General features: G+C 26.2%; 1 protein-coding gene across 1 annotated transcript; it reads left to right on the top strand.

Moving 5' to 3' along the window:
* Nucleotides 1-9,158: 9,158 nt before the first annotated feature.
* On the top strand, nucleotides 9,159-11,762 carry LOC114175554 (IQ domain-containing protein IQM1-like). The gene is made up of 8 exons (XM_085671648.1): nucleotides 9,159-9,638; nucleotides 9,780-9,894; nucleotides 9,981-10,046; nucleotides 10,163-10,251; nucleotides 10,327-10,414; nucleotides 10,491-10,721; nucleotides 10,825-10,926; nucleotides 11,030-11,762. The coding sequence occupies exons 1-8, from the start codon at nucleotides 9,178-9,180 to the stop codon at nucleotides 11,453-11,455; spliced, it is 1,578 nt and encodes a 525-aa protein (XP_085527774.1). The 5' UTR covers nucleotides 9,159-9,177; the 3' UTR covers nucleotides 11,456-11,762.
* The last annotated feature ends 1,332 nt before the right edge of the window (nucleotides 11,763-13,094 follow it).

Here is a 13,094-nt window from a genome sequence, read left to right on the forward strand (position 1 = left end):
GAAGAGAGAACATAATCACCATAATGACCCAAAGATGAATTACCAACTAAAACTAAAACAAGATTATTAATGAATCAATGTGTTGCACATCATCAGTGGCTGATGTTCTAAGGGCAAGGTGTCATGATCTCCCAAAAATTTTTGATTTCTTTTAAATTATAGGTAACATATTAAAAATTGATAACAATTAAATTAAATATCTTTTTATTCCTTTTATCAAGCACAAATTTAATGTTAATAAAATATAAATATATATTTTCTCATTATTTTTTGAGTTTTTCACATGTTGTTCTGGTCTTCCACTCTCACTTTAATATTCTTTTTTATTTTGTTTTTGAAGAGAAAAGAAATTTTTATTTATGCTTTTATTTCTCATCTATTATCTTTAAAAAAAATAACTCTCTTGTTTTTTAAATTTTTCACATATTGTTATTGTCTCTGATCTTATTTGTTTTCTTTTGTTTCTAAAGAGAAAAATATTCATTATTTTTGTTGTTATTTCTCATATATTCTTTCACATTCTTGAAGAAAAAAAGATAACTATTTTTTATCTTTGATTAGATTATGATAAATTATTTTTTATTCTTAATTCTAAAAAAATGTATATTAATGAAGAATAAAAGAATAAATTTATTGATAAAAAAGAACAGTCGTGAAAATAAAAACAAGACAAATTCAAGTTCTTCATATATTTTAAATCATAATACTAATAAATTCTTTTAAATATGTATGATTTTTTTTATAATTATAGTAATTAAATATATAAATTTTAAGCATATTATTTTAGCTCTCTAGAATTATTATTTAAGATCCGCCGTTACACACCGTTTAACAAAAGTTCTTAAATATAACTATAAAGGAATCAACTAGAAATATACAAGCAATATGTGACTCAACAATGGAAGTTGAATATTTAAACTCATTTATCTCCTCAGTATTGGCAACATGGTTAGTAAAGATGGGAGAATCTATTTTGAAGGTTGATGTGGCATGAAAGATATTTTCTTCTTAAAAACTTGGAGTAAAAGAATTATTAAGAGAACATTAAAATAGTAAGAATAACAGAAAAAAAAAGTTTGCAAAAAAGTTGTTTAGAGACCATGGATCTACCAAAATCAACATAATTTTGAAAGTACTACGGATATCATGTTAAAGTATAAGAAAGAGAATAACATCGTCAAATTGAATATTGTAGTATTGGAATTGTTACCAAATAATTAGTTTGATTAAGATTCTTTTTTCAGTAAACTTGTTGTAGCTCTCATTCGGAGAAACATATTGTTACACTGTGAGTGTAGTTTCATTGGTTATCATATTATGTACTCATGAGCTAATCATTCTGAATTTAGCCTGTATTTTTTTACACAAAATAATACATCATGAAATTCAAGTCATTCATCTTCTAGCAAAACATGAAGTTGCTAACATTCTCAAAATCTCTTTGAACTTTTAAACATATACTGGTAATTACTTTTCGAAGTTAATATGAATTTAAAGAGATTTATATACAAAAGAAACTAAAATTAATTTTATCAATAATAGTTAGTCTTATATTTTGTTAGAACCCCTTGTAAAAAAAATATTAATTTTATCCATGTACACATGCACAAATATAAATATATTTTCATATTCTCTCTTCTCCATGATCCTTATAATATCTTTTAAGTCGAAGAACTCTAACTTTATAAAAGAAACTTATTTATTCATGGTTTGATTTTAAACTTGTCATAACAGGATAAGACTAACATCAAAATTTGTAATTCACTCTACTATTAGACAATCTGGTATCTAGAATATAAATATTAAAATGATTATTTCTCATCTTTATCTCTTATTCACACATTCTTACTTTTTCTCAGTGGTTACCTAGATTATGCTAGTGTGTGAAAATATGTCTTCAGCTTCATTGACCTCTAAGGGTAGAAAACGTCTTTCCTTTAAGAAACACAAAGGAAACAATATTTTGCTTTGTTTTGTGATGTAGTATGTGAGGAATAGTTAATTATATATATATATATATATATATATATATATATATATATATATATATATATATATATAATTTATAAAATAATTGAGAGTTTTTAAACAGTTTGAAAATGCTAATAGGATGCCTTTCCCTGAACCCAACTAACATATAAGAAATTTATTTTTGATGATTACTGAAATTCACCACTAGAATTAATTGAGTTAGGTTCAGTTATCAGAAGATCATGATACTTCAAACAATAGTCATTAAATAACATTGTTATTTCTATTGGTTCACTTAGTAGTTAATAAAATTATTACTATCTAATTTGATGTGTTTTTTCTTTATTGTGTGACAGTTGCATGTTTTAAACTTATTAGGAGACAGGGATTGACAATAGCTACAATACAATGCAATAATTGGGTCCATTTCCTTTGCTGGATCCAATTGGTAATTCAATTGTGAAATTCTTTTTGTGAGAGGCTCCATTTCTTCTGCTGGATCCAAATCACTGTCATGTCAATTTTATGACAAGGTGGGATAATTTCTTTTCAATAAATTATATTTATATGATATTTAATATACTCCTAAGATATATATTATCTTTCTAATTAATTGTTCATTTAATGCTAATACACAAATGATTGATGAAGAACAGTCACAGGAAAAAGAAAAGGTATTGTTTGTTTTGTTTTACAATATAAACTTTATTTCTTTTTAGAAAGTGTAGAAAAATTTAAAATACAGTCATTCAGTGGAATTTGGAAAGAAACTCTTTAGTTCTGGAGTACTAGTTTCAAAACCCAAAAATTTACATAATCTAAATTGTTATTTGCAATATAATAACATATTTTTATCTTTCTAAGTTTGTAAAAGTTTAATCTTAATTTATTTCAAGCATATTAAAATAACTGAGCTTTAATCTTCAAATATGTAAAAAAATATTTTTTATTCATTTAACATGATATTGTTCAACTTCACGAGACTTATACTACACATAATGATGATGTGACATTTGAATTGAAACACAAACTTGTTTCGTTTTTTAACGTTTTTTAAACTCGGAACCGTGTCCTGGAAAAAGGGACAAAGTTGAGAGATATAACCACACAGACCATTGAATATTCTTGAATTTTGACGGTGATATCGGCTTGACCCACGTGTTGAAGTGTTACATGTTGAAGAGTTATAAACATGAACTCACAACTGTATGTTGGCATGTGCTTTCATCCTCAACTGTAATACGAGTAGAAAAAGGTTCGGTTATTTTATAAATGTCTTTTGGGTTTTGTTCACACTCAAACTAACGATACTGTTTGAATTATCTTGACCTTCACAACAACTTCACATGATTGAAGAAAACCTAAATTAGTCAAAATCACTCTTTTCATTTTGGTCGGTGTAAGTTGAAGTTCCTCTTCTCAACCAATTCTGCTAATAGGTACTTTATAACAATCATGACAATCAAGTGGGAAAGCCTCCATGTCCACAGTTTTATTTTCTTAAATAAATATAATTAAAAAAAATATTATAATAAAATATGTATAAAACCAAATATTTACCTTCAAGCACTTAACGGTTTTAATTTTGAATGATAATATTTATGTATTTTTAATTACTATTTTAATTAATATATATATATATATATATTAATAAAAATATACTGTTACACACGTGTTTTTACTTATTTTTTATAATAATAAAAAACAATAAAATTGGTTTTATTGTTATTACTATAATTGTAAAATAAAATATAAATATTTTTGTATCATCAATAATTTATTTTGTAGGTCATTTTTTAATTAAACAAATAGTTAAATTTTAAAAAACAATTAATTTCAAAAAATAGTTAAAACTGAAAAATAAATATAAACACAAAAAATAATTTTATATATATATATATATATATATATATATGTCTCATTATCTTTGCTATGTTTAGATTTGAAGATAGATTTGAAAAACAATTTTTTATGAATTTGAAGGGAAAAAGAATTAAGGTAATGTTTTTTAAATTAAGAAAAAAAATGAGAAAATGAAGAGATTTAAGATGAAAGTTTATAAAAATTAATAAGTGATATGATGGATTTGAAAAATTAAGAAAAATAGTATTTGATAAAAATAAAAGAATATTATTTTGCTCTTAATCGTAAAAGTAATGTAAAGGAATTATTATTATTATTATTATTATTATTATTATTATTATTATTATTATATATTATTATAGGTATAATTTATTTATTCATTTTTCATAAATTTCTTTTCAAGGTTATATTTGTTATTGTATGTTTGATTTCATTTCCTCGTTTTATTTCGCATATTTTTGAGGATGTGAATATAGCAAATTAATTTTTATCATTTATGTAAAACTGGTTAGTGATAACAAAAATTGAATGTATGATTATGATACTTAATAAAAAAAATTGTACAATTATTTTTTAAATATTAATTATATTACAATTTTACTTTGCATATATTCATAATTTTTTTTTTATTTATAAAAACCTATACATTTTTTTAGCTAATATCATATCAATAGAAAGGTTAAGTAGGATCTCCAAAACATAACTATGTTTGATCTGATCTTTATCTTTCAATATCACAAAAATCAAATAAACATACAAGATAATTAAAATATATTTTAAAAATTTAATTTTATAACTTTTAATTATAATATTTGATTTTTTTTTTCTAATTTTCAAAATTATTAAGGTGCAAAATTATTTTGGGATGTCACTTATCACTGATAGAAACATTATTATTTTAAGTAGAATAAGAACAAAAATAAAAATATATGATTAAAATGGTTAAACACTTACATTTAAGATATTCTTGTCATTAGTGATATACATGAATTTATTAATCAAGACAATCATTCTTCACGATCATCCCTCATCATCCTTATCCAATGTATTTATTGTTGACAACTTTTACATCGATGTCAATGACAACTAACCACAATCAAGGTGGTAACATCATCAACATAATTTCAACCAAGCAAGGTCTCATTAAACATACATCATCGAAGTCATTATACAAAAAAAAAATTATCAAAGCTCCACCGCTTGAAGTTGTTATCCACCTACAAACACAGAGTCCTTTCAATTTTCTTCTAACCATAGAGAAGATCACGTGACATAAGAGAATACAACATCATAATCATCAATATCGAATTGCGTCATTGTGATTCATAAACAAAAAAAATATGCAAAAAGAAGAAAATAAATTGAAAAGTCAAAACTTATATCAACATTGGTTTGACATAGCAAACAAAATTGAATAATAAAATATAAATTAAAAAAAGGAGGAAAAAGTTAAAGAATCATATTGAATTAAACTCACAAATGGTCAAACTAAAATACTTATTAAAACAAATTTTTTAATATATTTTTTATTGTTTTTTATTATAATAAAAAGTGTGAGTTGTGTTTCATGGAAGCTTACTTTTCTTATCCACTACCTTTATACTTTCTTGGGATCTGAGTATGGATCTGAGGGGTGAATTTGTGTTGATTTTAGTTGATTTGTACGTAAAGATGAAGTTGTTTGGATTAAAAAAAAGATGTTATTATTTGAGTGGAAAGTTTGTGTATAATTTGATTGATAAAATTTAATAAATTATAATTTTTAATAGAGTAAAATGTATGATTACCATTTTACCCTTCAATGTAAATAGAAGAAAGATATTAAAATAAAATAAAAATATTTTATTTAAAATTAGAAAAACATAATTTATTGATATCATTAATAAATTAAAATATATTATTATTATTATTCTCAATGATGACTTAAAATAATTTATAATATAGACTATTTAATTTATATCTCCACATTTATTTAAATTTATTTTATTTTATATAATTAATTCATTTACAAAAAATATTATGGATTTGGGGGAATGAATTTGTGTTGATTTTAGTTGATTTGTATGTAAAGATGAAGTTGTTTGGATTAAGAGAAATATGTTATGATTTGAGTGGAAAGTTTGTGTATGATTTGATTGATAAAATTTAATAAATTATAATTTTTAATAGAGTAATTATATGATTACCGTTTTACCCTTCAATGTAAAAAAAAAAGAAAGATATTAAAATAAAATTAAAAATTTTATTTAAAATTAGAAAAATATAATTTATTGATAACATTAATAACGTAAAATATATTATTATTATTATTATTCCCAAATGATAACTTAAAATAATTTATAATATAGACTATTTAATTTATATCTCCACATTTATTTAAATTTATTTTATTTTATATAATTAATTCATTTACAAAAAATATTTATCTGAATATATAACTATATATAAAGAGGATTCCCTCTTTTATGTCCACATTTCAAAATTTTAACTTTACCCTTTATAATTTAATCATTTATTAAATTTTTAAAAATTAACGGTTACTTATACAAGTTTTTATAAAATTATTTACTTATCTCCTTCTTCTTTTTTTCTCCTACTATTCATCAACAGTTATTTTTCTTAGATTTTTTCCATACATTTCACTTTATTTTTTATAAATATATTCTTATTTTGTTTATTAACTTAATAACATTACAATATCATCAATTATTAATATAATTCAAAAAATACGTACACACAGGCACGATAGCGTCTGTGTTTATGCTAGTAATAATAATAATGATAATACTATTATTATATAATACTAATTATTATAATAATAATAATTATTAATATTATTAATATTTAAAAAAATATTAATTAAATATATATGTATAACTATATATATATATATAATATGATTATTATATATAGTATCGATAATATATATCATAATATACATATAATAATATATAATTATTATATATTTTATTATATAATAGTAATTATTATTATAATTATGATTATAGTTATTAATATATATATATATATATATATATATATATATATATATATATATATATATGTTATCTTTATAATATCTATAATAATATATAAAGAAGATTTCCTCTTTTGTATCCACATCTCAAAATACTAATTTTACTCTTTAAAATATAATTATTTATTCAATTTTTGATAATTAATCGTTACTTTTACAAACTTTTTTATAAAATCGTTTATTTTTGCTTTTCTCTTTTTCTCTATTTATCAAAAGTTATTATCTCATCTTTTCTGATATATATCACATTATTTTTTATAAATATAATTTTATTTTATATATTAACTTAATAATATTACATAATCATCACCTACTAATATAATATCACGTATATTTCAAAAATACGTACACACATGTGTACGCTAGTATTCTATTATTATTATTATTATTATTATTATTATTATTATTATATATATATATATATATATAAACGATTATATATAAAATAAATTAATTTTTATACACATGGATAATGAAGTAATTTAAATGTGATGAGTTGTTTTTTCTTACATTTCTCTTCATTTTAGATAGTATCAAAATCTACAACTCATGCGCAAATTCACTCTCTCAAATCAGCACAAATCAGTGGAACCAAATATGTCCGCAACTCATTTTCCATCCACATGAACAGTACTCATGCGAATCCAAACACAACATTAATGATAGTGATTCTTAGCTTTATACTCTGATTTAGGAGGAGAAAAGAAATGCAAACACAATTTTTGCTAAGAACTTCCAAATTCTCACTAGACTTAAAAAAGAACAAATCAAACCAAAAGACTTTGAATTTCATAACATATGATAATAATGCTTTTATTTTCTAATTTTTAAAATTATGCAAACGCAAAACTTATGTTGGTAATCACCCATAGAAAATGATTTTAAGTATACTTCAAGACTTACATCCATATCACTTTTGTTAGTAGTGATATACATGAATTCAGCTACAATCATTCTTCATGCTCATCACTCATCACCTTATACATTATACCTATTGTAGACAACTTTTACATTATTATCACTAACAACACACCATACTCAAAGTGTTATCCATCACCAACTTCGCTTCGGCCAAACAAAATCCCATTAAACATACATTAACAAAGTCATTCTGCAAAAAATAAAATAATAATAATCACCACGCGCCGTCCTTCCACCCTCCTCCATCTCATAGCTCCATAGCTTGAAGTCGTTATCTACCTCAAAACATGAAGTCCTTTCCAATTTCTTAAAAATGTAGAGAAAACACAAAGACATAAGAGGATATACAACTGTCTGTTCACCCTTTTTAATTAAGAAGTTAAAGTTGTAGTCGAAATGTGCACTATTTTCTCTTTGCGTGATTCATTAAAAAATCCCCAGATCAAAACTAAAATGACTAAGAAAAAAAACTTCAAAAAATTTTAAAAAAATGTCAAAACTTATAATAATACCCGTTTAACATAACAGACGACACTTAATAGTAAAATAGAAACTAAATTATAGAATGAGATTGGATTAAACTCACAAATGTTAAAACTAAAATGCTGATTAAAACAAACTTTTTAATATCTTTGTTATTGTTTTTTATTATCATAGTGTGGGTTGTGTTTCATGGAGGCTTACTTTCTTTGACCACCATCTTTACTGAGGGGTTGCTCTTACTTTTATGGTCTGATGTAAGAGGAGAAAAGAAATGCAAACACAATTAATCTTTGCTGCTAAGAACTTTCGATTTCCCACTAAACTCAAAAAAGAACAAATCAAACCAAAAAGTTTTTAATTCCACAACCAACTCGTGGGTCATGATCGTGTCGTGGATATGCACATTGGGAAAACAAAAAACAGTAACCTTGTATATGCATACTCCAACATTTATTTTCCATATCGAAGGTGTGTTGGAAGATTCGTCTTTGGAATTCGAAGACCGCCCTCATTTCTCACTTTCAAGTTTCTGACACGTTTGAACTGTGAAGGAACGCTGACCGAGGAGAAGTATTTGTCGCTATAAAAGCCAAGAAGAGCGACTGTGATAGACCCATCTTCTTCGTTTATATTCAGCAACAAATAACATACAGAAAACATCAAGAACAAGAACGTAAACCATTCTTCTTATGGACTTTCGTGTGTCTAATTGTTCGAACTTCTTTTTTTTTTTCATACAGTTTCATTAATTTGCACATGAGAACTAAGACATCATTGTTTGTTTCATTGTTTTGCTTTTTGTCCTCTTTCAAAATGATTTCAAATTACGAATTAAAATGACTCTAAAATTTATGAGGGTATGATTTTTTTGTGTGCAGAGAAATTGAAGTGCGTATAGCTCTATGGGATTATCACTTTCCTTGCTCAAATCTGCGTTGGAAGAAATTTCCAGACAGCTTTTCTTTGATATGCCTTTCAATGTGAGCTTTGCTTCCAAAGATGGAACCTTGATTTTAAGAGCACCTAGCTTTAAGAAAGGAGAATCAAAAACTACTACTGTTTTGCCAAACGGATCCAGAAGTTCAAACCGGTTAAGGGATCACAGACCCCAATGTGTGATCCTTGAAAGAAAATTTTCGTTTGTTCAAGACGAGGAGAACATGGATTGGAATAATCTTCCAAGCAAAGATCAACTGAAACATAAACCAGTGCCTTTGCTTTCTCTCCCTAAAGCAACAGTTTTCTCTCCCTCTAGACCTGCCAACGAGCTTGATGCAGCTGCAACAAAACTCCAAAAAGTGTACAAGGGTTACCGCACTCGAAGAAACCTTGCAGATTGTGCAGTGGTCGTGGAAGAACTATGGTAAGTCTCGATAAGAAAAGGCAAAAACAGTTTTGCAAGTAATTATAGAAGTTAAGCTCTTATTTTATTTAGCATTGTTAAAAAATGAATAGTCTAGGTTAGTTAAATGTGTTATTAGTTTACATATTTGAAATGTTGTAGGTGGAAGGCATTGGATTTTGCAGCTCTTAAAAGGAGTTCTGTGTCATTCTTTGATGTCCAAAAACCAGAAACTGCAGTGTCAAGGTGGGCAAGGGCAAGGACAAGAGCAGCTAAGGTATTGTTCAATATTCCAATGTTTTCAGTTTTCTCATAATTCAAGTTAACTTTAGTCATCGTCTTCTTCATGTTGTTTTTTTAAAGGTCGGCAAAGGTTTATCCAAAGATGACAAGGCACAAAAACTAGCCCTGCAACATTGGCTTGAAGCTGTAAATCCTTCAATCTGATCCTTTCTTGCTAATAATTGAACTGTGGAAATGAAGTACGCTTTTTAACTTCTGCTCTAATCTATGTTAACAGTTAGTTCTTTCTTGTTTGTGTGCAGATTGACCCACGTCATCGCTATGGACACAATTTGAAGCTGTATTATGACACTTGGTTTGAAAGTCAAAGCACTCAACCATTTTTCTATTGGTTAGCCCTTGTTCTCAGATGGTAAAAGACAAAGGTTTTGGATGGTGATTTAACTTGGTGTTTTATGATACATAGGTTGGATGTTGGAGATGGCAAAGAAATAAACCTTAAGAACTGCCCAAGGAACACACTACAAGGCCAATGCATTAGATATCTTGGACCAGTAAGTTACCTCTGAACAAACCTTTCACAACAAATAATACTTGAGTACTATAATAACATTGTTTATACCATTTCAGAAAGAAAGGGAAGAATATGAAGTGATAGTTAAAAATGGAAAGCTAGTTTACAAAAAGGATGGGAAACTCGTGAACACCGACGAGAGATCCAAATGGATATTTGTTCTTAGCACCACAAGGGCCTTGTATGTGGGGAGAAAACAAAAGGGTAGATTTCAACACTCAAGTTTTCTTTCTGGTGGTGCAACCACAGCAGCTGGAAGATTAGTGGCCCATGAAGGTGATCTTGAGGTACAATATATACAACACTGCATCATCACACAGCATAATCATAATAACCAAACCAAAGTCATTGTCATAATTATTAAATGTTGTTGCATGCACAATAATGCAGGCTATTTGGCCATACAGTGGTCATTATCACCCAACAGAAGAGAATTTCAAGGAATTTGTAAGCTTTCTGGAGGAGCACAACGTAGACCTCACCAATGTAAAGGTAAGTGTTTGGTCCTCTCCAAAATCGCAAACTAAACTACACACTCTACCACCTTATTCAACCAAATTATGAATATCTAATTGTTTCTGCTTGTTTCATGCAGAGATGTGCAATAGATGATGATACTCCTTCTCTTGCTGCGACCATCTCATTTACTGCTGCCATTGATGATTCACAACAAACTATGGGCCCTACTCTAATTTCTCTCACGGGCCCATCAAGTACAATCAATGCGAATAAAATAATTGTGGACAAAAAGGATAACGCGCCAACATTCAACCTTTCCAAGAGGTTGTCTTGTAAGTGGACCAATGGGACTGGGCCTCGTATTGGGTGTGTCCGTGACTACCCTGGACACTTGCAATCGAGAGCGCTGGAACAAGTCAATTTGTCTCCAAGGCCCACTTCTGCACGCTTGAGCAACTACGGCCCAATTCCTTCTCCCAGGCCCAGCCCAAAAGTGAGGATCTCCCCCAGGCTTGCATACATGGGCTTGCCCAGTCCAAGAAACCCGATTCCAGCCAGTTAAAATGTTGGAATTAGGTCGAAGGTTGACGAAAATATTCAACTTTGCCATAGATCGACACTTAATAGTGCAAATCATAGGACTAACAACAATTTTTCTATCATTTTGAGGGTTACGATGTTTTTTACCAGTATTGTTTTTGAGGGTTACGTTTGTTAAAAATATTCCATTCATGAATATTTCCCAAAGTTATTTAAGGAAGTTGTAGAAAAAGTTTTTAAATAGAAACTTTAAGGCTATATAGTTAAGAAGCCTGTATCAAACTGAAATCCTAACATCATTATTGTTTGAAAGCTTTATTATACTTTGGAATCCATGTAATCAATAATTAGGTTTTGTTTTACATAATAATTAGGATGATAAACATAGGGGATTAATATATTATAAATTCATGACGCAGAAAAAAACACTTTCTTCAATTACATGACACAGAGATCATTCCAATCAGTCAAATTGAACACCTCATGACTTCTTCATTAAGTTAATATCGTCTTTCTCATTGACTTTTTTGTTTTTCATTTTACTGGGAATCACTGAGTCAACTTTAGATGACTGCCCTTTGAGTCATTGAAAATAGTTTCATATGATTTTAAAAACTAAAATAAATTTAGAAATTCTAATTATATTAAGTTAATTATTTAAATTTAAATTACTTTCAGATAAAAACACATGTGTCAGTTATGTTATTTGGGTAATGTAGAAACATTTTTACCATAAATATATATTAGTAAAATGTTTTTAACACTCCATTTTTATAAAATTATATATTTTTACTTTGATCACTATGAATTTAACTATTACTTCATTTTATCCTAAATTTTACATTTTTTTAAACATTAATAGCTTTTTCAACTTTAATGGATTTATTTACGCGATTTTTTTTTCTTGGGAATTTGTGAGAATTGTGGTGTCATATAAATAAAATAGGGATAAAATGTGTTATTAACATAAAGATTTTGACAACTTATCTTTTGGCAATGATAATAAAGTAATAGAATTATTATTTTTATTATTATAATTATAAATTTTAATAATTTTGTTGTAAATAATTTTGTATTCATTTTGTAGGTAATTTATAAATTATTATTTTAGTTTAAAAAAAATCTTATTACGTCTATTACTATTAGTAGTTATTTTTCTTATTGTCTTTGTCTGATAGAATTTATATTTTATAACATTCACAATATTAACAAAATGGTTGATTTAATATATAACAATAATGCTATCTTAAATTTATATCGTGTTCTAAAATAACTCTTAATATGTTAAATTTATATTTTTCAAAACTCCGATATTTAAGTTATACATAAAATAATTTAAAGTGATAAAAAAATTAATTAATTAAATTTTTAATCCTCTGAAAGTATTTATGATTTTTTTTCCTTTCAAACACGATGGCATTCTCTTAAACTAGGGATAAACTGACGAAACCATGCCTTTTGATCAATTCCAACTAAAAGTTTTCTCGTATCAAGGAATTACAAATATTGAGAATTTTGATTATTAAGATTAACTAAATTTTATTTGAATAGAAAAACATAGTGCAGAAAATATTTATATAGTATTTTTTAGAAAACCAAAACTATTATATATTTTTTATATTACATGTGTTTTTGATTTAAAATTTGTATGTAAAATTGAA

The sequence above is a fragment of the Vigna unguiculata genome, chromosome 3 (genome assembly GCF_037176805.1).
Source record: "Vigna unguiculata cultivar grain cowpea cultivar isolate G323 ecotype 2 chromosome 3, ASM3717680v1, whole genome shotgun sequence".
Taxonomy (NCBI): Eukaryota; Viridiplantae; Streptophyta; class Magnoliopsida; order Fabales; family Fabaceae; genus Vigna; species Vigna unguiculata.